Below are 23,897 nucleotides of genomic sequence, written 5' to 3'. Positions count from 1 at the left end.
AACACACAGCATGGAAAGCTGCCAGCATCGCCCCCTCCCAAACCCCTTGCCGCCTCCCAGGGACCCGTCCCACCCCAGGCTCGTGGCTGAGGCCAGGGACAAGCAGGGCCCCGGTGTCCTCCCTAAACCACAGGCAGCAGACAGCGAGGAGTGAGAACGAGAAATTAATTTCCCTCAAAGTAATCAGCTAATAATCAGCCAAACACAATTGAGTTGAGGAGCCAGTTCTGTAACTCCTACTTCCTACTCATGCACGCGGTCTCATTAATGTTAACGGAATGATGTGCAATAAAAGAGATTGATTCCTCGCTCCTTTGTATTTTAAAAGAGGACCCAGAGAAAAACATTGGGAGCATTTCAGGAGCCCCGAGCCACGTGTCAGCAGTTATTTTCCTTAATTTTGGCTGAGCGTGAGGCCTTCGCAAGCAGGAATTGCAATTTACAAAATTGCAAATTAAAAAAAGCACCTAGCTCGCAAGAACCTACAGCTCTGCAGTAACGATGGCCCATAATTAACCTTTGGCTAGAAAATGGTTCTGCGTGTCGTTTGTTCCCAGAGTCCTTTTAATTTTGAAAAGCACCGCAAAAAGGCTGTGCAGCCGGACTGGCAAAACCCCATATCACGGACCGGGTGAAAACACATCCCCGGGAGAAATGGGCTGCTTCCAAGGACTCAGCTTCGGCTCGTCCCCGCTCGGTGCCGGCACAACAGGGAGCGACACCAGCCGCCTCCGAGCTCCCCCTCAGCACCACTAACAGCCGCCCTCCATCTCCACAAAGAAGGGCAACCCCTCACCAATCCCCCTCGGAGCAGAGCCCCAGCCCGCAGCACGGCGTTCGTCCTCTCTCCGGAGGGAGGTCTGGGTCAGGCAGCGTGGTGAGGACCAGGACCGGGGACAAACCTCCACGCTTTGGATCGTCAGGTGCAGAGAGCACGTCTCCGTCTCTGGACTTTCCTCCCAGCTTTCAGGTGTGATTGTCAACTTGGGAATCGGAGAGAGAAGTGCACTAAAATTAGAGCAGAGTGCCTTCAGCGCTGCTCAATGCTCTCCTCCCCTCTGAAATAAGGACTTTTCCCCAAGTGGCAACACTCAAGGAAAAAAAAAAAAAAGTCCTCAGAACTAGCCCAATTTAAAAAAACCTCCATTTCAGCATGATGAAATTTGTGAATGTCCTTTGCACTAATAACAAGAGGCTTCTGAAGAAGGCCAGGCCTGGGTGACCCTCCTGCACCGGGAGGAGGGCCAGGGCTTTGCTTATTCCTGGGATGGCAGAAATATCCCAGAGACGGGAAAAGTCTCTTGGATCCCACCCAGCCCAGCCCACCGGCTGCTTCCACACACCCTCCAAAGCAGGGCTCCCATCAGCTCCCTCTGGAGCCCGTTTTAACCCCTATTAGCCTCACAGTCGTTTGGAAAGCCACCCTATTTTCTTCCCCTCTTAATTTCTCCCCAGTGCTTCTGGTTATACCTCAAGATCTGTGAAACGACTCCTAACGCTCGGCACCAGCAGTGAAACGCTTCTCCACCTCCAGACGCCACGACGGCAGGAAAAGACACCCCAGCCCAATTACACCAAGATTATTTTTAAGATTACAACATCAGCCCCCACAGAGGGTAAATACACAGCTCCTGCCAGACTCGAGCAGAAACCAGCCAGAAACGTCAAAACCCTTCAGTCTGACCCATTTCTCTGCTGGTCCGGCAGCATGGCTCGCAGGCAGGAATTGCTTCCCAAGAGGCGCCCGGTGCGCAGACACCCAGGTCCCAGCCTTCCTCAGCTTCTGCTGCACCAAACGCCTCCCAAACACCACCACATCTCTCTCTGTAGTGAGGTTTGCCTCCCATCTCCCCGCTGACCTGCTGCGGGACAGCTTGGCTCGGCGCTGGCGAGACCGGCATCGCCGTAAGCAGCGAGCCCGTAGCGAGAAGAGAAGTGGCACGTGCAGGGGGAAGACATGCTCGGGGCGAACATCTTCAGGCCTCCTGTCGGGGTAAGAATTAGTAAGCGCTGTAAAGGTCCCCGCAGTTTCTTTTTCCCAACCATTGTTTCCATTAGCTGCCATTTATTTTCCAACGTGAGGACTTTTTTTCCACCTTTGCTGCAAACAGAAGCTCGCTGAAGAAACCATCTGCTCAAAAAACCCAAAAGTTTGTGTCATTGGAAACACTTCAAAACCCAGTGCAGGGGAAAGCCTTGCTTTCACGGAGAACCCCCCCATCCCGCAAGCATCCCCGATTTCAACGCCGAGAAAGCAGCTCTGCCACGTGTCTGCTGTCACTGGGGAAGACCCTGGCTCAAGCAGTTCAACAGAGGCAGAAGTGAACGGAGCCACCTTTCAAAAGCAAAAATTAAAGGGTTGTGACATGTTTTATCCATTATAAAATAGTTGCCATTGTTTCCATATTTTGAAATATATTATTAAATAAGATGAAGCGTCATTGCTAAAAAAAAAAAAAAAAAGTGATTTAGTGCAATGCTGCAGCTGGAGGACAGCAGCTGACAGCTCCTCACCGCTGAGCTGGGGAGAGACGAGACCCTTCATCTCCTCCGACATTTATAATCAAGGCTACACCGGAGCGAAGCAACACCGTGCAGCGCTGGTGGGAGAGAGGCAACCGGAATATTCTTAGGTTACTGCTTTAGGGATGGGAAGAAAAACTTCCTACACCCCACTGCTAAGCACTGACGCTGGGGCTTGTCACACCAGCAGAGCTGACGTGGCCACTGCAGCCGTCTGCATGAGCCCGGCCTCGCAGCGGGGTCCTAAACCACAAAGATGGGTCTGATATCATCCCCTGTGACCTCACAGGGTATTGACTGGAGACCATCTCCTAGAGAACGCCTGCGCTTCAGGCGCCTTAACCCAAGAACTGAGCAAGCACGGCTGCAATTTCCGTCCTTTTTATAAATAAAACAGGGGAAGAGAGAGAGAAAACCGTCTGAGGAGCCAGAGCAGCGATCGAAGCGAGGTCCAGCAGCGGGCAGGTGAGATGCCAAGCGCTGTCTCCCATCGAAGCAGGGATGTTATTTGTCACTAATATTCACCGCCTGGAGAAGCTCCTCCCCGCTGGAACCGCTCCTAACGCTAACACGACAGGACACGAGCCTTGCCTGCTCATTGACATAAATTCGTTTAAAAGCCTGCTGACGGAAAAAGCACTATAAACCAGCACAGTGTAAAATGTAAAATTCCTCATCTTAAACATGCTCCCGAGATTCAGCGACTTCAGCGAAGTTTTAATTCAAAGCAAACTGAGGGCCGTCTTCTACCGTGTCTTTGTTCAGCATCTAAACCCGTGTTGTGCCCTCTGGGCATCACCACAACATGGATAAATAATAACCGTGAGCAATGACGCTGAGCCTACAAAAGATGAAAAGACGTTTCAGGAGACTGCCCCGGCAGCGAAAGCAGGAAAGAGAAGTTCCTTCTTCAGCGCTTACTTGGATGGACAGACAGTTACAGACAGCAGGAAAGATGCCCTGGCCTTTAGGAAGCGAAGCCGTGCTGCACTTTCAACGCTATCGTTTGCAGCCCGACTTCCCTAACGACGCTCACACGCGTTTTAAGTGGAACTGATCCACTGAGAGCGGAGAAAAATTAATCCTCTGCTGGATGCTCCCTCCTCGCGCCTGTCCTGGTCCTCTGCCCTCGGATAACCCCGCTCCGTCCTCGGGCGCAGAGACCACGTCGGCCCCCGCCGTTCCCGTAATTCCCCTCGGGAGCACAAGCCGCTGCTGCGCAAACAGAACTGACTCTCCGGAGCCCTGCAGCTCGCTGGCTCCCCAGCTCCTCCGAACACTGACACCTTCACAAGGGCTCCCGAGCCCCGTCTGTCATGTCGGCTCTTTGAGGCCGCTCAGGTTTCCTTGAGTCCTTGGAAGCACAAGCCAAGATGAGGCCAAAAATCATTATCCCATCCCTGCCAGCTCTGCCGCAGGACACAGCTCACCCTTCCCCACCGCCCCAGGCACAGCCTCCACCTGAGCCAAGGGGCACGGGGTGTGACCCGGCAGAGGCAGATGCTCCCTGTTTTGTCTGAACCGGGACCCCGATATGTGGTGGGAAGGTATCCTCCTGGACAACACCGCCCTCGCCCCATGGACACCGGCCTCGCCGGGCACAAAGCACAGCGCAGGGATGCCGCCTGTCCAAAGCGCCGGTGCCCGAGGAAGTCCCCCTGTTCTCGCAGCGCAGGCCCCACGTACCCAGCAGCTGAGCAACCATGAGCAGAGACAAGTTTACAGCCGGGCTGCCAGCAGCAGCTTCGGCCCAAGAGCTTCCCCAGAGCCGCCACTGCCTCTTCCCGTGCCCCAGGGTCTCTGGGTCCCCTTCGGCAATCCCTGCAGGGGCACCGGGTGCCAGGGCAGGGCATCGGCACAAAGCCCCTGTTTGGGACTGATGACAAACGCATTCTTGCTCTCTACCAGCAAAACGAGTCGGTCGTTGGCACCGCAGCTTCTCGTCAGGAGGGGTTCAACAGGAATGGAGCCAGACAGCACCTGGGACGCTTTAGGGAACTCGTACCCCCTCTCTGCTCCTCCCCGCAGGCTCCGTGGAGCTGCCAGAGCCACGTGCTGCCTGTCCTGGTGCCCCCCCTGCGCAGGGGGGAGAACGGCACAGCCCCTCCTGCCTGGGGAAACTCTCCAGAGCTGTTGCAGAATCGGTAAGGGGGGGGCAGAGGGGAGTACTGGGGGACACCGGCTGGGCAACACAAAAACAGGGAGTGAACCCTGCATCTGAGCATCCCCGTTGCACAACCGAAGAGGAGGCTCCGGCATTTACAGGCTGGTTGGGAAAACTCTGCTTGGAGCCAACAGCTTCACCCGAAAAGCGGCGCCCGCAGCAACCTTGACCCTGGAGCCACCAGCACAGGTGTGTTACAGAGGGGTAAAAGCGCTCGGAAGAGGCTCACCCTAAAACCCCAAAGCGACGTCCTCCAAAACACCCCTCGCAAAACCTGACGTTCCAAAAACAGAGGGGGAGAAGGGAGGGGAGGGAAACGATCCCAAACACGGAGGGAGAGAGGGAGGGAAGGATCCCTCCACAGAAGAGGGACGCAGAAGAGGCAGAAGAACTTCGGCGGGGCTCCCCACGCCCGGGGCTGCGGCAGCCCCGAACACCGTCCCTCCGGTGAAGCCCCTTGTCTCCCAGAAACGTCATTTCACTGACCGCGCTGCTCCAGCACCGAGGTGGGGTCCCCCCCATGTCCCCCACAGCCGGGTCCCAGCCAGGGAGGCGAGGTTCCTCCAGCCCCCTCATCCTCCGGAGTGGCCCAAGTTTCAGGGCTGCACCCCTGCAAGGAGGGACCCCCCCCCCCCCCCCCGCATCCCGGGCCGGCTCCGGCCCCTCAGCTGTCCTGGGGAAAGGGGCTCAGGGAAGATTTCGGGGCCCACCCCGGGGTGCAGCCCCTCGCACCCGCCGCCACAGCAGCCCCCCCGCGGGTGGGCTTCACACCTCCCCAAAACTCCTCCTGCTCCCTGCCCCCCCCCCCGAAGGTACAGACCCCACTCAAAACCGCGAACCCCCCCCCCCCCCCCGCGAGACACGAGCCCACCGCAGGCGGACACCCCCAGGCAAGAGCTCACGCTCCCCCCGCTCCAAGCCAGTCCCCCCCCCCAGAAGAGACCCCCGCCACCTCCCGCAGCCCCCCACCCCCCACGGCGACTCCCCCCCCCCCCCAGACTGACCCACAGCCCCAACTGCCCCCCATCACCCCCCCACCCCCACACAGTCGTCCCCCCCCCCAACCTAGTCACACCCCCCCCTCCCCCAGCCCGATCACTCCCACCCCCTGACAGACCCCCTCCGCCCCGGACAGCGGCCCCCGGCCCAGCTGCTTCCCCCCCCCCGACAGCCCCCCCCCTCTCACCGGCAGGCCTCGGGAAGGGGCCCCCCCGGCCCGGCCCGGCCACGGGGGGGTGGGGGAGCGGCGGGGGGGGGGGTCAGGGGCTCGGCGGCGGCGGCGGCTCCATCGGCGGCGGCTTCACCTGAGGAGGGCCCGGGCCCCCCCCGCCCGCCCCGAGCCACTTCCGGCCCCCGCGCGCAGCCAGGCCGCGCAGCCGAACGCCGACGCCCTCGAGCCGCCGGGAGGTAGCGGGGGGGGGGGGCGCCGCGCTGCCGCCATGGGCCGGCACGGGGGGCTCAGCCGAGCGCCGGCGCATCGAGCGACCGCCGGCTACTCAGGGAGGGGCAGCGGAGCGCCGAGGCGGAGGGGAGAGCGACGAGGGCATCGATGGACCTGGGGCGGAGGGGGGGGGGGGTGCTTGAGCGGGGGCGATAATCGATAGCCGATAGCCAGTAATCGATAACCGATACGGCGGGGACGGGATCACGGGAACGGCGACGCACCGAGCGGTACCGGGACCCCCCCCCCCCCCCAGGCTCACTGGGACCCCCCCCCAGGAGACCACCCAGGGTCGCCCGAGAGCAGCCCCAAGGGGCCCGGTACCCGGGGGGGGGTTGGGGGGGGTGCCCCTGGGGCCAGGGGGTCCCCTCGGGGCAGGGAGGCCGCAGGGCCGGGGGTCCATAGGGTCAGGAGGTCTGGGGGGGCTGTACAGGGCCTGGGGGGGGGAGTGGGGGGTCCCATAGGGAGGCTGTAGGGTCCGGCGGGGGGGGGGGGGGGTCCCGGGGGCTGGAGGGTCATGGCATGAATCCCATAGGGTGGGGGGGTCCCATAGGGTGGGGTGGTCCCATAGGGTCAGGGGGTTATACAGGGTCACGGGGTCCCAGGGTCACCTGGGGACAGAGGGGGTCCCACAGCAGAGGGGCAGCCGGTCTGTAGGGCCGGGGGGGGGGGGCTGTGGGGGTCCCCCAGGGCCACCCCCCCCCCACCCCCCCAATTCCCACTCCGGCGGCGCAGCCCCAGGAAACGGCCGAGTCCATAAAACTGCGCAATCTTTATGGAGCCACTTTCACACATCGGGGGCTGTAAAAAGCGGCGACCTTTGAGCAGCCGCAGGCGAGCGGGGAAAGCTGCCGGGACGGTCAGCGGCTGACGGTGACGTGGACGCGGTGCCAGGCGTTGCTGAGGACCCCGCGCAGGTTCCAAATGGGCGCCACGGTGTCGGGCTGCACGTTGTAGCTGCCGTCCACCGCCTTGCAGACGATCTCCAGCTCGGCGCCCGCCGTCACCGGCACCTGCAGCTCCCACAGCGCCCAGGCCCAGGCACGCCCCGGCACCGGTCGCTCGCCCCGTCAACCGCGCCACCCGCCAGGTCCGGCCGCCGTCCAGCGAGACGTCCACCCGCACCACCTCCCCGCCCGCCCCCGCTCCAGGCGTAGCCCTTCACCGTCAGCTCCCCCTCCGGCACCGCCGCGCCGGGGCGCGGGTGGGTGATGGCCGACTGCACCGGCAGCTCCTGGATGGCGGGCGCCGTCGTGTAGTCCACCGTGTCCCAGTCCACGCAGGGGGAGAAGCCCTTGTAGTCGTTCCGCTGCCAGTGGCTGGGGCTCTCGGCCGGGCTGACGGCCACGCGCTGCAGCCACTTGACGCTGCGGGCGCCCACCCACGCCGGGCACCACCACGCGCAGGGGGAAGCCGTGGTCGCGGGGCAGGTCCTCGCCGTTCATCTCGTAGGCCAGCAGCACGTCGGCGGCCGGGCTGACAGCGCGGCCGTAGGGGATGGAAGCGCCGTAGGTGGCCCCCGTGGCGTCGGCGTCCAGCCCCTCGAAGCAGACATGCCACTCACCCTCCCGCTCCTCGCCGAAGCCGGCGTCCAGCAGGACGTCGCGCAGCCGCACGCCGCCCCAGCAGGCCGTGCTGATGGCCCCGATGTCCCACGCCAGCCCCTTGACGGGGCGCACGCGGCTCATTTCGGCTCGGCGGTTGCCGGCGCACTGCAGCGTGGCCGTCACCTCATGCTTGGGGAAGCGGCTGCGCAGCTCGGCCAGCGACAGCGAGAGCGCCCGGCCCCCCCGGCCCCTCCACTCGCAGCCGGTAGGAGCCGGGATCCACCGCCGGCACCGGCAGGTGGTTGCGGGTGAAGAAGAGCTCGTTGGGCGTCAGGAAGCGCTCGGCCAGCAGCTCCGCCGGCGGCTCCGCGTTAAACGGCTTCTGGCTGTTGACCCGCAGCCCGGGGTGCCGGGGGGGGTCCCCGGCGAAGGGGTCCTGGGCGGCGTCGGGGGCCGGCGGTGCCTCCTCGGGGCTCAGCTCCCCCACCTTGTACTCCCGCAGCAGCTCCAGGACGTGGGGCTGGCTGTGGACGGCGTAGAGGGCCCAGAAGGGTTCCAGGGCCCCGCCGGCCGCCAGCAGCACCCTTGTCGGCCCCCCCGGGGTGCAGCTCCACGAAGTCGGTGACGTCGAAGACCTCGGTGCCGTGGGTCACCCAGATGCGGTCCTGGGGGGAGCGGTGCCGCCCCACCTCCTCCCGCGTGTACAGGGGGTAACGGGGGACGGGGGTGGCCTGGGCCGCCTGGGCGCCCTGGGGGACCCCGGCCCCGTCAGCGGGGAACGCTGCACCCGGTGCCCCCTCCCCGGGGTGGGGGGGGTGCCCCCCGTTCCACCCCCTGCCCTTGCCAGGACCTTGGGGTCTCCCCCCCAAAACCCGGCACCCCGGTGCGGTGACTTGCAGCTGGCAGGGGGGGATGTGGCACCCCCAGCCCCCCCCCCAGCTGGACCCCTGCTGTCCTCATCCCAGAGAAGGACCAGGGGACGGGGTGTCCTGGAGGATCCGGGCATCCCGGTGCTGCCCCCCCGCCGGGGGACTCAGCCCCCCCCCCCGCTATCCCCATCCCAGAAAAGGACCCAGGAGCATCCCCCCCCCTCCCCGGAGAACCGGGGCATCTCGGTGCTGCCCTCCTGGGACTCAGCACCTCCCCGCCGGTGCCGGGACTTCACCGTTCCGGTGCTTCTCCCCCCCCCTCCCACCGCCGGTGTCCGCCCCCCCCCCCCCCCCCCCCCGTTCCCGCTCACCCTCCTCCGCCGCTCTCCGTAGGCCAGGACGGCTCCGAGGCCCAGCAACGCCGCCAGAACCGGGGCCGCCCCCCGGCGTCCCCCCGCGGCCGGGCTACCGGGGGGCAACCGGGAGCAGCCGCGGCGGGGCAGCGGCAGCGGCGGGAGCCTGCGGGGAGAGCGGAGCTGAGACCGGCCCGGGGGCGACGGGGGGGCAGCACCGGGGTCTGCGGGGACCCCCGACGGGGCCGTTCCTACCTGCGCCCGGCGACAGCTCGGAGCAGCAGCATCGCGGCGGTACCTGGACGGGAGAGAGTGGCTGGGGCGGGCACCGCACACCGGGCACCGTTACCGGGAACCGGTAGCGGGTGAAGCTTCCCATGGCTCCAAGGGAAAGCGGGCACCAGGGACCTGCGTGGGGCATCCCCGCTCCTCCCCGTCTCCTCGCTCCGGTGGGCCCGGCCCCCCCGCCAAGCCCCATCCCGGTCTCGGTTCACCCCGCCGCGCACCTGCGTTGCGGCTCCGGTAGCGCGACCTCCCGCCCGCCTCTGCCTCCTTAAGAGAGGGGCGATGGGCGTGGCCTCAAGGGGAGGGGGACGAGCCCTCCGGCCACGCCCCCTCCCGGACCAGCAGGGGGGCTGCGTGGGCGTGGCTTCAACCTCTACAGTTGGAGGGGGGGGTCCATCACCCTTAAAGGGGCAACGGCCGGTCAGATTTAAAGGGCCAGCGGTACCACCGGCTGCCCACCCCCCCCCCGCCCCGCTTTTCCCCGTAGGCAACCGGGGTCCGGCCCGTTCCTTCCCCCCCCCCCCGCCGCGGGCCACCGCCCAGCTGGCAGCTCTGATAAGCGCTATCAGGGCAGGGCTGGGGCCTCACACCGGTTGTTGGCACCGGGCAGGAGCCGGAGCTGTTGCAGAGCGACGGCTCCGGCTCCTGCCCGGTGCCAACAACCGGGGGAAGTGGTGACCAATTCACACCCCCCCCCGCTCCCAAATCCCTCCCTGAGCACACAGAGGGTTGTTTTTCTTCCCCCCCCCCCCCCCTTTTCCTTTTCCTGCTGTTTGGTTTTACTTCCATTAAACACAGCAGTAAATCCAAGGGTTGAGTTTCTGTTACCATGATTGTTATTTAAATGCAATGGAGGAGCTTTCTCAAAGCCAAAAAAAAAAAAAATAATAATAATTATCAGAGAAGAAGAAAAAAAAAAAAAAAAGAGTAAGAAAAGCTGCAGTGTCCCCATTTGGTCCAGGGTTTTGGCCAGAAGATGGTGGGGGGAGAGGTGGGGCTGCCGGCATGGGCTGGGGGGGGGGTCTCGGGAGGGTTAGGGTCACCGTGGTGGGGGAAATGGGGTCCCCAGCCCCACTAGGCACGGTCCCTGGTTAAATACAAGTCACCGATTCGGTGGCGGGGCTCTATCAGCCGGACCCCAGCACAAGAGAAGACACAACCGTTGCCCATGCTGCAGCACGAGGCTCTGCCAGCACCGGTGCGGCATGGTGGCACCAACTCTGCCAAGGGGTGCAAGTAAAGCCAGACCCTCCTTAAGGGGGTGGGGGGGGGGCTGCCCCACAGCAGGGGCCAGTGGGGAGGCTTCATATGAGACGGGTCCCTCCGCCCCACAGCCACAGCCCCAGGAGCAAACAGGTCCCACGCTGACCCACGGCCCTGGGGGCTCCCCAGAGCCCCCCACCCTGCAAGCAGGACCCCCGGGATGGGGGCAGAGGGGGGGGAGGAAGCCTGGCCTGACCCCAAAGCCCCACAGACAGAGCGGGGTGCTCCTGGGCAGGTGCTGGGAGCGACAGGATCCAGCCTCGGCCAGACAAACACCAGCTGCGGCGCTGGGACCCATGGCACAGGCGGTGCTGCCCTCCGCAGACATGCTGCCGCTTCGGGGTGTCCCCCCTTTGGGGTGTCCCTTTGTCCCACAGCACCCTGACCAGAGTTGCCTGTGCATCACCCGGGGTGCTACCTGCCTCTCTGCCCCCCTCCCCGGAGAGAGGGGGGGTCTCTGTGGGGCCCTTCCACTCCACTGCTGAGACCAATCGACTGATGGCGCCCGGTAACGTCCTGACTCTCCCGAGCGTGGCCGCACCATGACCGAGGATTTCTCCAGCCAAAAAAGCTCCTTTGGGAAAGCAGAAGCAAAACTAAATCAGCACGGTGCCTCCTTCCCCCTCCACCGCCCCCGAGGGCTTGGGCCCAACGGGACCGAAAGAAAAATACAAAACCAAGGTGCATCTTAATGGGACATTTCCACGACTAAAGTGCAAACCAGAGACATCCCTCGCCCGCCGCCGGCCCGGGGACAAACCACGGAGCAAGAGGAGATTGACGGGTTCGACACCGCCAGCGCGGCTGCTTGCACCCCGACTGCGTCGGGATCACTGGAGGGACATGGCTCGTGGGGCGGCCGCAGCGGTGACGCACAACGGCTCTACGGGCGAAGGTGGAGTGGCGGGGAAGGGTCGCCGGTGGTGGCTTCACGGCAATCAGTGCTCCCCCCGATTCCCCCCCTCCCCCTGTAAAAAGCCCCCAGGCACTTCTGATCCTCCAGCAAAAAAAGGCCACCTAGGAAGAAATTAAGGACACTGCAGCTTTCCTCCCCCCCCCGACAGCCAAACAGAAAAAACAGGAGGGGGGGGGAAAAAAAAAAAATTAAAAAGAAATCCATGACAGACCCCCTTGGAAAAATCCCGTGCTTTCTGGAGGTCTCTGGTTCCAGCTGGTTCGCCACAACGTGAACCTCTGAGGCCGATGCTGCCACCTCCTCGGGTCTCTCCCCACCCCAGCTCTACGGGGAGGGTGGAAGGAGAGACATTAACGGGAACCCAGATTTACCAAAGCAGAGAGGGAGGTGGGAGAGGGAGGAAGATGGAGGGAGAAATCAGAATATTAGGTCGCTATTTGCACCTATAATACAAAGTGAAGAAGAGTTTGTTTGTTTGGAAGTTAAGTCCCCGGCTGATCTAGTTCCACTGCCTTCGGGATGGTGGTAACGGGTGTCTGGTGGTGGTCTTGAAGCATTAAAAAGTGCAGTTAGAGGGAGCTCTCGGGAGGGTTTTGGTTCAGACGGGTTTCTCGGTGTGCCGTTATGGAGGTGAGGTGTGGTGGACGGGGATGGAGGTTATATCTTAGCTCTTCCTCTCGCGCGGGCGCTGGCGGAGGCCGCCCTTTAGTTGCTACAACACTGGCTCTTGTTCTGCTGGCTCTGCTCGTGCAGGTCCACGCCTCTGCTCCTGCCCGCCGCTCCGCTCGTGCTCTGGGGCTCGCTCTTTGGCAGCTTCTTGGCTGGAGGGGGAAGACAGGCGAGATGGCGGCGGGAGCGGGACGGGGGCTCGCTCTGCGGCACAGCCCCGCTGCTGCTGTAGCCCGAGGAACCCGGCAGGACCCTGCCTCGAGCGCAGCAGAGATCCTGAAGCCACCCCGGCCGCATCGACAAGGCCCACGCGCTCCCCCAGGGGCAAAGAGCAGTTTCCCCTCAAGCTGCTCTCGCACTGAGCATCAGCCTCGGTGCTCAGCCCCGGTAGCAGCACCGCAGCCCACGGCACAGCCGCTGCCGGGCCACGAGGAGCCGCGCTCAGAGGGCAGGACAGGCACCAGCTCTGCTCAGCCTCCCAAAAAGCTTGGGGAGGACGGGGGGGAGCTGCACCCCAAGCAGACCCCCTTAGACCCCAGCCTCGCCCCCCCAGCCGCTCCTGGAGCCTCACCAATGGCCAAGAAGAGGTCGTTCACATTCATCGCCGTCTTGGCCGACGTCTCCATGAACAATAGGCTGTTGTCATCTGCGTAGGCCTGCGCTTCCTGGAAGAAACGTGAGCGGCAGGGTGAGGGTCTGGTGGCCGAAGCCCCGGCACATCTCCCGTGGCGGGGGACAGGCAAGGGAGCTCGCACCAGCCCGCCAGAGCTTCGGGCCAACACTTACTTCATATTCCACCATGCGTTTGCTGGCCAGGTCAGCCTTGTTGCCCGCGAGGGCAATCACGATGCTGGGGCTGGCTTGTCTCTGCAGCTCCTTCACCCATGTCTTCGCCCGTGCAAATGTTTCCTAGGAGCAGAGGTGGGAACTCAAGGCTCGTCCCACCACTGTGCTGCAAGGCGGGTGTCTTAGAGGGACCCCCGCCACGGCAAGAGCCACCCCCGACTCCCTGAGAGGAGACGGTCCCCGGTGGAGCCCCCCCTGAGCCGCTCACGGGCAGTTTAACCAAGGTGCCTCATGCCTGGTAGCCAAGGAGCCCGGACGGGGACCCTACCTGGTTGGTGATATCATAGACCACGATGGCAGCTTGTGCCCCCCGGTAGTACATCGGGGCCAGACTGTGGTATCTCTCCTGGCCGGCCGTATCCCAGATCTCAAACTTTACCGTTGTGTCATCCAGGCAGACGGACTGTGTAAGGAACGCCGCTGTCGGGAGGAACAGGCAGCGTTAGCATCGCATTAGCCACCCCCGCTGTGGGCAGGAACCTTCCCCGCACCCCCAGAAGGGACGTGGACCTGGGCGCACCCCGACCCCGCAGCCGGCTCCAGGACCGGCTGGGTCGAGGAGGAGCCCGTTAGTCGAGCCCGTTTGTCACACCGAGCCCAGGTTGCTGAGAAAAAAATCCCAGCTGCTCTGCGCGAGCGGTGTGCTTATCAGGGGATTGGCAAGGACTCCTGTGCTGAGGGACCGCCGCGTCCACTGAGGCGTCACCACCCACCGCCACGAGACCACAGGACGAGGCGTGGGGACTGTGGCTAGAGCCCAACCCGCACACGGAGCACCGGCTGCCGAGTGCTCGCACACCTAGTCGCTGTACCATGGCCGCAGGGTAAGGGCTTGGAGCCCGACAGGGGCTCGTATTTAACGGGAAATAAAACCAGCACAAGGCAAAAGCCGTGGCAATGGGGCTGCAGGCTCCTGACAGCATTACTCGAGGGTGCGGGACTACCCATGACGGGCGCCTCTCGCCGACTCACCGCCGATGGTGCTCTCCTGGTACTCGTGGAACTGGCCCTTGACGAAGCGCAGCACCAGGCTGGATTTCCCCACCGCCGACTCGCCCAGCAGCACCAGCTTGAACTGACAGATTTTACTGGCTTGGGACTGCCCGTTTGGCCTGGCGGCTCCTCGGCTGGTCATGGCCTGGGTGCTGCTGGCGCCGAGCGCCCTGTTAACCAGAGAGCCGGGAAGGCACCGAGGCGTCCGTGCGGAGCTGGGTGCAGGGTGCAGGGTGCTGGCCTTTGATCCACTCGGCTGTCCTGGAAGGAGGAGAGAGCTGTCGGCGTGCTGAATGCACATGGTGCAATACCCCCACGTCCCCCTGGGACCGTACCACGTCCACGGAGACAGGCTTTGCCGAGCTTTAGCAGGCAAAACTCTTCTCGCCTCAAGCTAGAACACGCTCCTCGTTATGGGGTCTTTCCCCAGGGTCTCTCCGCCCACGCGGGGTCTTTCCCCAGGCGCCCCGCAGCCGCACGTGGCGCGCACCCGCAGGCCACGGCTCCACTCCCCGAGCCTCTGTTCCAGAAGGATTTCACGGAGCAGTAAATCGGTCGGTAGGAGCTAATCCGTGAGCCAGGCGGACGGGATCCTCGCGGCCGAGGAGGCTGGGAGTGAGTCAGCAGTCCTCCCAGCCCTTCTGCTCCCGGCCGTGGCGAGCAGCCCCCGGGCCAGGACACACCACACAGCCCGAGCCGGGGCAGCGGGGAAGGGGCAGCAGGAGAACGGCTGGCCGGCAGCGAGCAGCTCCAGGCCTGGACCGCTCTTGTTTATGCGGCAGCTGGGGGAGATGCCACAACAGCTCCGGCTGCCTCCCCGCCAGCCGGCTGGGAGGAGGGGTTGGAAACAAACTCCCCAGCTCTGCCTTAAAGTTCCTTAGCCCTGGTTTGTTTTGCCCTGGTTTGGTTTTTTTTAGTCCCTGTTTTCGCTTTGTTTTCCACGCTGGACTTGAGCAGCAGGGGTCTGACAGAGCCACTTGGGCTGGAGGTGCAGACTGTATCCCCCTCCGGGATAAAGCACGGCTGCAGGCAGCCGGCCGCACACCCCACCAGCACCAGCACAACGCCGGCTGGGCGGCTCTGTCGGGCTGGAGCTGCCCGCTGCCCCGCAGGCAGCCGGCGCTCGCGATCCCTGCCCGCAGAGCAGGCTGCCCGCTCAAATCCAGGTGTCAACGAGATCAAGCACAGCATCCGGAACGACACGGCTCCTCAAAGCCCGAGGGGGTGGGCACTGGGAAGGGGCACTCAGAGAAGAGACAAAAGCTGGGCGTCACTGGGCAGCCGGAGTTTTGGCTTCTGTGGTTCACATGCCCAGAGAAAGTGGGAGAATGCAGCACTTGTATTTTTGTTTAGGAACTAATCTCACTCTCCCTTGTAACACTCCAGTCCCAAGGTTGCGGGGCTGCAGCAGAGATTTGTCTGCGCCAGCGGGGCCAGGCGGGCAACTGGATGAGGACTGCAGAGACCAGAACCAACAAGCGGAAAGTTGTTTCTTGCCAGTTCCCCTTCCCCATCTGCCTGAAGACGTAAGCAGGGCTAAAGCCAGACAAGCCCAGCAGGAAACGCTCACTAACCACAGCACTCGTGCGGCACGGACCTTGGCCCAGCCATTCCCGGACCCCTCCAGGAGAAGGGGGATTGCTCTCACCTCCCCCTGAGGTGCAGCAAAGCCCTGGAAACACAAACTCATCGGTGCGATACTCGCCCGGGCACAGGGAATGCCGCCTCCCTCCTCCAGCACTGCTCGGGAGAGGGAACGGCTCAGCAATGGCCTCGGCAGCATCCTAAGCACAGCTCGGCACGACCCGCCGGGAAGCAGCCGGTGCAGCCCAGCCTGCCAGACTCCTGCCAATTCTCTTTGGTTTGATCCAGAAAGGCATCAGGAGAACTCACACAGGATGAGGCCAGGCATGAATGAAGTTCAGAATCGCTCCAGCCAAGCGTTACTCTCACGAGCTTAGAGGCAGGGCTGAAGATTTTACAAGTATTTACAACTATTCTGAGCAGAAATCACCATCCCAGCAGCGACGCAGCCCATGACAAGGCCAGGGCAGGGAGCAGGACCTGCTCCAGCAGCAGCGCCAGGACACAACGATCGTTTCAGCTCCAGCCACCCTTGAACCCCAAAGCGTGAGGGGAGCCCGGCTGCACCTCACCAGGACCAGCCACCGCAGCTGCCCCAGCACCTCATGGCCGCCCAGACTCAGTGCGAGCCCAGCATGGCCACGACCCGCAGCTCAGCCCTCGGCCTTCCTCTGCCAGCGAGACCAGCTCCTTCCCTTGCCAATATTGTGCTCCGAAGCAACCGCTGCTGGAATCTGCTTTGGGAAGAGATCCACCTCGCCCTCTCCAACTCTGTTCTCACTTTCTTTCTCCAGCTGAGCCCGGCGCTGCCAGGGTCGGTCCCTTCCACAGGCCAGGAGCAACAGCCTGGCTCCCAAGCCGGCCCCAAGCATGCCCTGGCTCCCTCCTTCCTCAGGGTGACTTCCCTGCCAAAAGTGCTCTTCTCACCCAGCTGTGCTGCACCCCACTGCTATTTCGGCAGCAGCCCGGGCTCCTGGCGGGTGCAGAGGTTGAGGGCACTCACACAGACCCCAGCCACAGCCACAGCCCCACGACACGAGGCAGGAGCTCAGCCCACGGGGAACTCAGCACCACCACGCTGTTAGATCTCCACCACCCGCTCGCCAGGGATTTACGCCACCGTTGTCCTGCTCTGCAGCTTCAGCTGGAGTCGCATGGCAAGCGCCCGGAATAGACTCTGTGCTTATTTATATGGGATGAACTGCCAGGCACCCACAACTGCGGACAAAGGGCTCCAGCTTGGAGGGGGACTGTCCCGGCACAGGTGAGCGGTGAGGCCCCAACACAGACAGGGACCAGCTGGGACCCCCGACCGCAGGGACTGGCAACGGCTTCACCAGGCACCCGGCCTCACGCCACACCTCTCCGATGGCAGCTGTTCAGCACAAAGCCCAAGTCACCTTTTCCAGGACCTCAGGAGCCATGTGGATCCTGGCTGCCTGCGGACCCCCAGCATCGCGTGGGTCTCCTCATCCTCCTCCTCGGGACAGCAAGGTGGGAGCTGCCTCCTCCACACCGCTCAGGTGGGCGCTCCAGGGAGAGCTCTGCATGGAGCGAGCTCCTGGACGAAGCCATCACTGTCCCACGAAGCCACCGGCTGCTGGGAGCACTCCAGGGTTTGCTGGAGAAACGGCCCCGAGGCTTCAGCTATCCTCACCCAAGCCGCTGATGTCCAGGGCTGGATGGCTCCGTCCTCACCCCCCTTTGCTCAGCAGGACCCTGAGTCACTGCCCAGGCACAGCTGGCCCTGGAAGGAGCCACTTCTCTTGCCCAGGAGCTGCTTCAGGACACACACGCAGAAGGCACAGTGGCATGAAATCCCGCCCACACCAGGGCTCCAATGAGGGATTAAGGAAAATACAACCACCCGAATTCAGCTTCCCTCAGACGAACCTGGGCTTCAGAAGATCAACAGACCCCCGGGACAACCAGATATTCCCACTAAAACATCACCGCACCAGGTGAAAGTTGACTATACGTCGATCTATAGAAGTCTGCAGCTATTTTTGGCACGCTTTCGTGTCACCAGCAATTACTGTTAGCTGCTGGTTGAGCGAGATTTATGGTGCGACACGGCAAGCACCAACAACCACGAGCGGAGCTAGAAAACTTGCCAGGATGAATCCGCTCCTCCCCTGCCGCGGCAGCAGAGGCTTTCCCTGGCCGAGGGCTGTGCCCGCGCCGGCAAATGGGTCGACCGGTGCCTGACGAGGTTCAGGGAGTCTGAGGCCGCCTCGCTCCGTCTCCTCCCAAACGCCACCCAGTACAGCCCTTCCCAAACAGGATCCCAAATGCTCCCACAGCCTTCTTGTGCCGCCGGGACACAGCGTTCGGAGGCAGCATCTCGCACGCCTGCCCAACCACTGGCTGCCCGCATTGCCAGGCCTGCCGACCCCCGCGGCCGAGTATGCCGAGGGCCGCACCGGCTGAACTGCGCTCGGGAGAAGGGGGCATCCTTCACAGGGGAGGGTTGCAACAGCCCGTCTGGGCTAACTGCTTTCCTGTTGCCAGCGATACTTTTCCTATGTCCCAATCGCGCTCGAGCAACCACCCAGAGGCGCGCGGGGGCTTGGCCTGCCACGGATTCGCCCAGCCAGTGCCGGAGGGCTCCCGGTTACAGTGGGAGCCCGGCCTTTGCTGTGCAGGCAGACAGCTCGGGCTGAAGGAACTCCAGCTCGCGGAGCAAAGCTGAGCCAGTACAGGCCAATGAGCATTGTACAAAGTCACCCTGTGGCTCTCATCGTTAGGTATCCTTCCTTAATGAAATATTAAGATCTCGCGACTCAGCCAGCTCTGACGGCTCGGTGACATGAAGCTGTTGGCGAGCTCCCACAGAGGATGGTGGAGACCCAGCTCTCCCCCAACCCACATGGCACATAAAGCCTGCAGGTCACAGCTGCCATACACGAACCATTGTGCGGCAAAGCCGGTTCACAGCCCCGGTCAAGGGACAGGCTCCGGCCCTGCTCGGCCACGTGCCATCCCCCCACGCTTCAGCCGAGATAGCGCCAACATGGGCTCAAGGCCACCCGGGCGAAGCTTCCCATCCTCCCAGGAGGGATCCAGGCCCCGCTCCGGCACCGACGCTGCAGGTGCCCGGCACAACCAGCGAGTCCTGCACGGACTCGAGGGATCCAGCCTGGCCTGATGCCCACAGCTGGGGGCGGGGGGGGGACGACAGGGATGGCACAGCTGCCAGAGATGCCCTTTGGAAGAGGAGCCCGGCAGGCGGCTTCTCGGAGAGGAGAACAGCATTTATCGATCCGCTCTTCCACGACAGCGCCGGGTCCCTCCATCTTCCACCGATTTGGGCAGCTCCCGCCCTGTGCCGGTGGGCTCGGCGCCAGCTCGGGCAGCCCCGACGGAGACCCTGCGTGCCGGGGACAGGATCGCTCGCCCCCTTTTTCCCCCCTCAGGGTGGCCGAAGCCGCAGCCCAGGAGCCAAACCCACGGACGGGTCAGCGCCTCCGGCGGATTTCCTCGGAACCAGGCGAGGCTCTGGAAGCCCAAGCTCCGGGCGAAGACGCCGGGGAAGCCCCCGCTGCTGGAGGAGCCGTGGCTCCGACACGGAAACCGGTGGGAAAGTCGAAAAAAGCGTCAGACGCGGGTCCCGTTAGGGCGGCCTGGGAGACGGGCAGCCCCAAAGCCGAAAGCCGGGGCCTCTCCGGAGCCTCGCACCCTCTGCCCGCACCCACCGGGACGGCTCGGCCTCGCGATACACCAGCCTGGCTGACACGGAGGGTGGAACGGGACCCGGGACCCCCCCCCGCAGCCCCCTCCCGAGGGGAACCCGGCCGTGCGGGGCCCCGAGCCGCAGGAAGGGAACGGCGGACCCCCACAGCGGGGGCCGGGGAGTCTGGGCGGGCAGCTCGGGGCCCTGGGCCTCCCCCAGAACGGGCGGCGGCCGAACCCCCCCACCTCAGCTCCAGCTCGGCCTAGGGGTACCCGACCCCCTCCTCCGCACCCCCGGCCCGGCCCCATCCCCGAGACCCCCAGAAACGCCCCCGAGCCCCGGTACCAGCCCCGGTGTCCCCCCCGGTACCTCGGCGCCCGGCCCGGCCCTCCCGTCGCGGCCCCCCAAGCGCACAAACAGCGGCTCAACCAAACCCTCCTAGCGCGGGCGGGATTAAGAGGGGTTTCAGCCAATCGGTGAAGAGGAACGGGGCGGAGGGCACGCCTCTTCCTCTCGGCAGGGCCAATGGGAAAGGGGGGAGAGGGTCAGCGCCCCACCCCTCGTCGGAAAACCAATCGGCGGCGGAGAGCGGGCGGATGGGCAGTAGGCTGGCCAGTAGAGGTGAGGAGAGCGGTCGGCCAATGGCCGGGGAGGAACGTCGTGAAGAAGGCGGGGATTGAGCTGAGTGACGGGGCGTGAGGCCAACGGGAGGCGCCGCCGCGCGGAGGGGCGGTACCAACAACAAATAAGGTGACCGAAGGGGGAGGGCCCCCGCAGCAGCGGGGCCCAATCGGAACGCGGGAAGCCCCGCATCGCCCAATCAGATGGCAGAAGGCGCCCGACTCACCCAACCCGAGGCCAGCGGCGCGATGAATGACGCGACCGCTGGGCGGTGCCTCGCGGCCAATCACAGGTGCTGCTTCTCGTAATTGACAGCCCGCGGGACAGCGGCCGGGAGGGCGCGGGGGCCGCTGGGAGCCGCGACCTCTGACCCGCCCCCGGCGGCGGCTCCGCGTCCCTGAATGCGGCAGCGCCCTCGCCTGCCGGGGGGGGGCGGAGCCCGGGCCGGCCAATAGCGGCGCTCCAGAGCGCAGATAGGCGTGGCCACCTAAGGGCGTGGCGACGGGGAGTGGCCTCGCCGCGGTGGGCGGAGCCGAGGCCCGGGGAGCTCCCCACCAAGCTCGGGGGGCTTAGAGACACGGGGGGGCTCCGGGGGGGCCAGGCGCCGTTCAGGGCCCAACACCTATGGGAGGGGGGACGGACACGGGTGGGAGAGGCCCCTCGGGGGGGGGCCTGGGGGGGGCCAGGTCCCACGGGGTGATGGTGTCATGGCCAGCCCCCCCCTGCCCCACATACCCCCCCCCCCCCCCCGCAGGCGCCACACACAGAGTTTGACATTCGGTACGAAATTGCAGAAGTTACAAAAGTCGACGAGAAACCCGCGGCGGGGGGGGGGGGGCTCTAGGGGACATGCTTTGCAGGGAAACCCCCATCACACCCCCCCCCGGGGGCAAAACCCCCTTCCCGCTCCTGTAGGGCGGTGGGGGGGAGTGTATGGACCCCCCCGGGGCTTCACCCCCAGCCAGTGCTGCGCTGAGGGACAGTGGGAAAGAGGAGGATGAAGATGGGGGAGAGGAAGGCGCTCACCCCCCCCCATGCCGGTCCCAGGGCCCCCCCCCCCCAAGGGGCCATAAGTGCCAAAAGTCCGGGCAAGGGTGGGGGGGGCCTCGCCACGCTGGGGAGCGGAGCAGGACAGTCCCCGCTCCCTGTCCCCGGGGGGGGGGGGGCCGCCTGCACTCCAGGGGGGCCACGGCAGCCGGGGGGGGGGCTCTGCCCAGGCCAGTCCCGGGGGTGGGGGCAGGCGGGAGGCGCAGGGGGGGGTCCCAAGCCCCTGGGGACGGATGTCGCCTCTCACAGCGCGGGGATGGGGGTTCCATTCAGGAGGGGGGCACGGCAGGCAGCCCCCCCCCCCCAACTCCAGACCCTCGGTGGGCAGCAGGCAGCTGCCGGTCCCATCCCGAAATCCCGGCGAGTGCGGGCAGGGTCCGGGGGGGACACGGTGGGGCCGCTCAAAGGCGCAGGTGGGGGACGGCCCTGGTGACGTCGCGGAAGAAGGGGTGTCCCAGCGCAGCCTTGGCCGAGATCCGCTTGTTGGGGTCGTAGTGCAGCATTTGCTGGGGGGGGGGAGGAGAAGGGAGGGAGGGGGGGGACGGTGAGGGAGGGGGGGTCCCCATCATCCCCCGCGTGTCCCCCCCCGAGCCCCTCGCTCACCGCCAGCAGCTTCCGTCCCTCCTCGTCCAGCGGCGGCACCACTTTGCCGAAATCCTGCCGGGCCCATTTGGGGAAACTGGGCTTGTAGTCGGGCATGGCGGTGACGCCGGGCCAGGCCGCCTCGTCCGGCGTTCCCAGCGTGCGGAAGATGCGGAAGAGCTGGTCGATCTCCGAGTCCCCGGGGAACAGAGCGCGCCGGGTGATCTGAGCATGGAGGGGGGGAAGAAGGAAGGTCTGCCGGGGTCCCGGTGACCGGTCGCACCCCGACACGTCCGGCCCTTTCCAAGCCAAAGGTTGCCGGACGGCAGACGGGGCTGGGCCCCCCCACCCCGGGGTGGGGATCACACGCAGCCCCCACCCCGTGAGCTCTCACGCCGGCCCCTCGTGACCGTCCCCGCGGTGGGAGCGGATCCCAGTTTCCCCAGGGAGCGCCGGACGCTGCGGTCAGCCGCGTGACGTGGACCCCGAGGTGGGGGGGGAGCTCATATGACGCCCGGCCGGCGTGGCCCCCTCCCCAGCACCCACAAAGCCCCTTTTATTCCCGGGGTGCTGCGGCGGGCGTCAGCACCATGCCCCGGTGACGTCAGGGCTGCGCCCCGGCGAACCGCGGTGTCACCGGGACGGGACGGGCAGAACCTGCCCGACAGATTCTGGGCTCGCCCCGATGCGCGGGGAGCCCGATGTCACCCCGGGGGGGGTCTGGGGGGGGGGTTTGGGGCCGGGCACCCCCCTACCCGTCGCCTCGCGGTCGGTCACCCACCATCTCCGCAAAGATGCAGCCCAAGCTCCAGATGTCGACGGCCGTCGAGTAATACTTGCAGCCCAGGAGGATCTCGGGGGCTCGGTACCAGAGGGTCACCACCTGCCACGGCAGGGGACACGATGGGCAACCGCGTCCCATGTCCCCCCCCCACCAAACCCACCCCCCCAACACCCCCCCGTCGTCACGTTCCCCCCCGCTCAACACCCACCTCGTGGGTGTAGGTGCGCACGGGCACCCCGAAGGCGCGAGCCAGGCCGAAGTCGGCCAGTTTGATGGCGCCGTCGGCGTTGATGAGCAAGTTTTGGGGCTTGAGGTCGCGGTGCAGCACGCGGTGCGCGTGGCAGAAGGCCAGGCCCTGCAGCAGCTGGAACAGGTAGCTCTGCGGGGACAGGGGGGTTCAGCGGGGACAGGACCCCCCCCACCCCGCTCCGCCGCCATCGTGCTCCCCCCCCCGGCACCTTGATGAGGGGCAGGGCGATGCCGCTGATGGAGGAGGAATCCATGAACTTCTTCAGGTCCTGGTGCAGGAACTCGAAGACCAGGTAGAGCTTGTTCTCCGTGTGGATCACGTCCAGCAGCCTGGGGGAGCGCGCATTGCCTGGGCCGGCGCCGGGGTGGGGGGGTGACGGCCACGGGACCCCCCACGGCCACGGCTCCCCACGGGGGTCCCAGCAGCCACAGGGGTTTGGCACGGCCACCGCTCCCCACAGCCATGGGGTTTGGCACGGCCACGGCTCCCCACGGCCACGGGTGTCCTGACAGCCATGGGGCACCCCACGGCCACGGGACCCCCCACGGCCATGGATCCCCACGGGGGTCCCAGCAGCCAGGGGGTTTCAGCACAGCCACGGCTCCCCACGGCCCCGGGGGTCCCCCAGACCCCCGCCGAGGCACCACTGGCACAGAGCCAGGCCCACGGTACGGCTGGGCTCTGGAGAGCCCCCCCCACGCCACCCCCGGCCCCATCGCTCGTGGGGTCCCCCGGTGTCCCCCCCACTCACTTGACGATGTTGGGGTGGTTGAGCTCCTTGAGCAGGGAGATCTCCCGGATGGCCGTGCTGGGGACGCCCTCGGTCTCCCTGCGGGGAAGGCGGGTCAGTCCCGATCCCCGGTGTGTCCCCCCCCGTCTCCGGTTCCCGGTGCCCCCCCCCCCCCACTCACGTGTCCAAGCGGATCTTCTTGAGTGCCACCACCTCCCCCGTGACCTTGTTCCGGGCCTTGTACACGACGCCGTAGGTGCCCTCCCCGATCTTCTCCACCTTCTGGAAGTTCTCCATGGGGGGGGCACGGTGCGGGGGACACGGGGACACGGGACCGGGCAGCGGCCCCGGCGGGCAGACCCCGGGGGGGTGGGGGGGGGGGGAGGGGGGGAGGGGAATGCCCGAGGGCGGTCCCGGGGTGGGGGTGGGGGGGTGTGTGGGTGTCCCCGGGGGGGGGTGTCCCCGGGGGGGGGGGGGGATGTCCCCGGGGGTCCCTGGGGGGGGGGGAGGGGGGGGTCCCGGGCGCGCGCGCGGCGGGTGGAACGATCGCGGCCGCCGCTTCCCCCCCGCGCGCAACAATGTTCCCGCGGCCCCGCCCGCGCCGCTTCCCGCCTTCCGCTGGCCACGCCCCCCCCGCCCCGACCCATTGGCCGGGATCGCGGTGTCGTAGCGGGCGGCGCGGGAGATCCCTTAAAGCGATAGGCGCGAAGGGAAGGGGGGGAGCCGGGGCGGGGACGGGGACGGGACCGGGCACCGG

At 65.3% G+C, this 23,897-nt stretch overlaps 4 protein-coding genes across 10 annotated transcripts in view; all 4 read right to left on the bottom strand.

The window, feature by feature from the left end:
• The window catches only part of IKZF4 (IKAROS family zinc finger 4), a 31,651-nt gene extending 25,596 nt beyond the window's left edge, over positions 1-6,055 (bottom strand). Inside the window, exon 1 of one of the 6 annotated variants that reach the window (XM_052810147.1) lies at positions 5,874-6,055. Coding sequence is in view for 4 of the 6 variants with exons in the window: in XM_052810150.1 (XP_052666110.1) it covers positions 1,860-1,901 (42 nt within the window). In the remaining 2 variants the exon portion in view is untranslated. Of the gene's footprint in view, positions 1-1,859; positions 3,960-5,873 lie in introns of those variants that run through there. The other 5 variants (XM_052810151.1, XM_052810150.1, XM_052810152.1 and 2 more) reach the window with 5 other exon arrangements.
• Positions 6,056-6,881: 826 nt separating this feature from the next.
• On the bottom strand, positions 6,882-9,578 carry SUOX (sulfite oxidase). Its single transcript, XM_052810157.1, is given in 9 exon segments — positions 6,882-7,195; positions 7,197-7,259; positions 7,261-7,509; positions 7,511-7,918; positions 7,920-8,258; positions 8,260-8,424; positions 8,916-9,063; positions 9,153-9,195; positions 9,404-9,578. Coding segments are annotated over 8 exon segments (1,611 nt in total). The 5' UTR covers positions 9,185-9,195; positions 9,404-9,578; the 3' UTR covers positions 6,882-6,988.
• Positions 9,579-9,995: 417 nt separating this feature from the next.
• Positions 9,996-19,604, bottom strand: RAB5B (RAB5B, member RAS oncogene family). 2 transcript variants are annotated; one of them, XM_052810192.1, is made up of 6 exons: positions 19,496-19,604; positions 13,849-14,130; positions 13,145-13,296; positions 12,817-12,939; positions 12,602-12,695; positions 9,996-12,182 (listed from the first exon to the last, which is right to left on the bottom strand). In XM_052810192.1, the coding sequence occupies exons 2-6, from the start codon at positions 14,009-14,011 to the stop codon at positions 12,067-12,069; spliced, it is 648 nt and encodes a 215-aa protein (XP_052666152.1). In that variant the 5' UTR covers positions 14,012-14,130; positions 19,496-19,604; the 3' UTR covers positions 9,996-12,066. The 2 variants fall into 2 exon arrangements, with proteins under 2 accessions (XP_052666152.1, XP_052666153.1); XM_052810193.1 differs by lacking the exon at positions 19,496-19,604 and adding an exon at positions 14,205-14,714.
• Positions 19,605-21,008: 1,404 nt separating this feature from the next.
• CDK2 (cyclin dependent kinase 2) lies at positions 21,009-23,495 on the bottom strand. Its single transcript, XM_052810188.1, has 7 exons — positions 23,322-23,495; positions 23,162-23,239; positions 22,619-22,739; positions 22,369-22,539; positions 22,158-22,259; positions 21,398-21,601; positions 21,009-21,300 (listed from the first exon to the last, which is right to left on the bottom strand). The coding sequence occupies exons 1-7, from the start codon at positions 23,435-23,437 to the stop codon at positions 21,196-21,198; spliced, it is 897 nt and encodes a 298-aa protein (XP_052666148.1). The 5' UTR covers positions 23,438-23,495; the 3' UTR covers positions 21,009-21,195.
• Between the last annotated feature and the right edge of the window lie 402 nt (positions 23,496-23,897).

The sequence above is a fragment of the Harpia harpyja genome, chromosome 15 (genome assembly GCF_026419915.1).
Source record: "Harpia harpyja isolate bHarHar1 chromosome 15, bHarHar1 primary haplotype, whole genome shotgun sequence".
NCBI classification, from domain to species: domain Eukaryota; kingdom Metazoa; phylum Chordata; class Aves; order Accipitriformes; family Accipitridae; genus Harpia; species Harpia harpyja.
The sequence above is the reverse complement of the archived record's forward strand: the minus strand, read 5'-3'. Positions and strand labels throughout refer to the sequence as shown.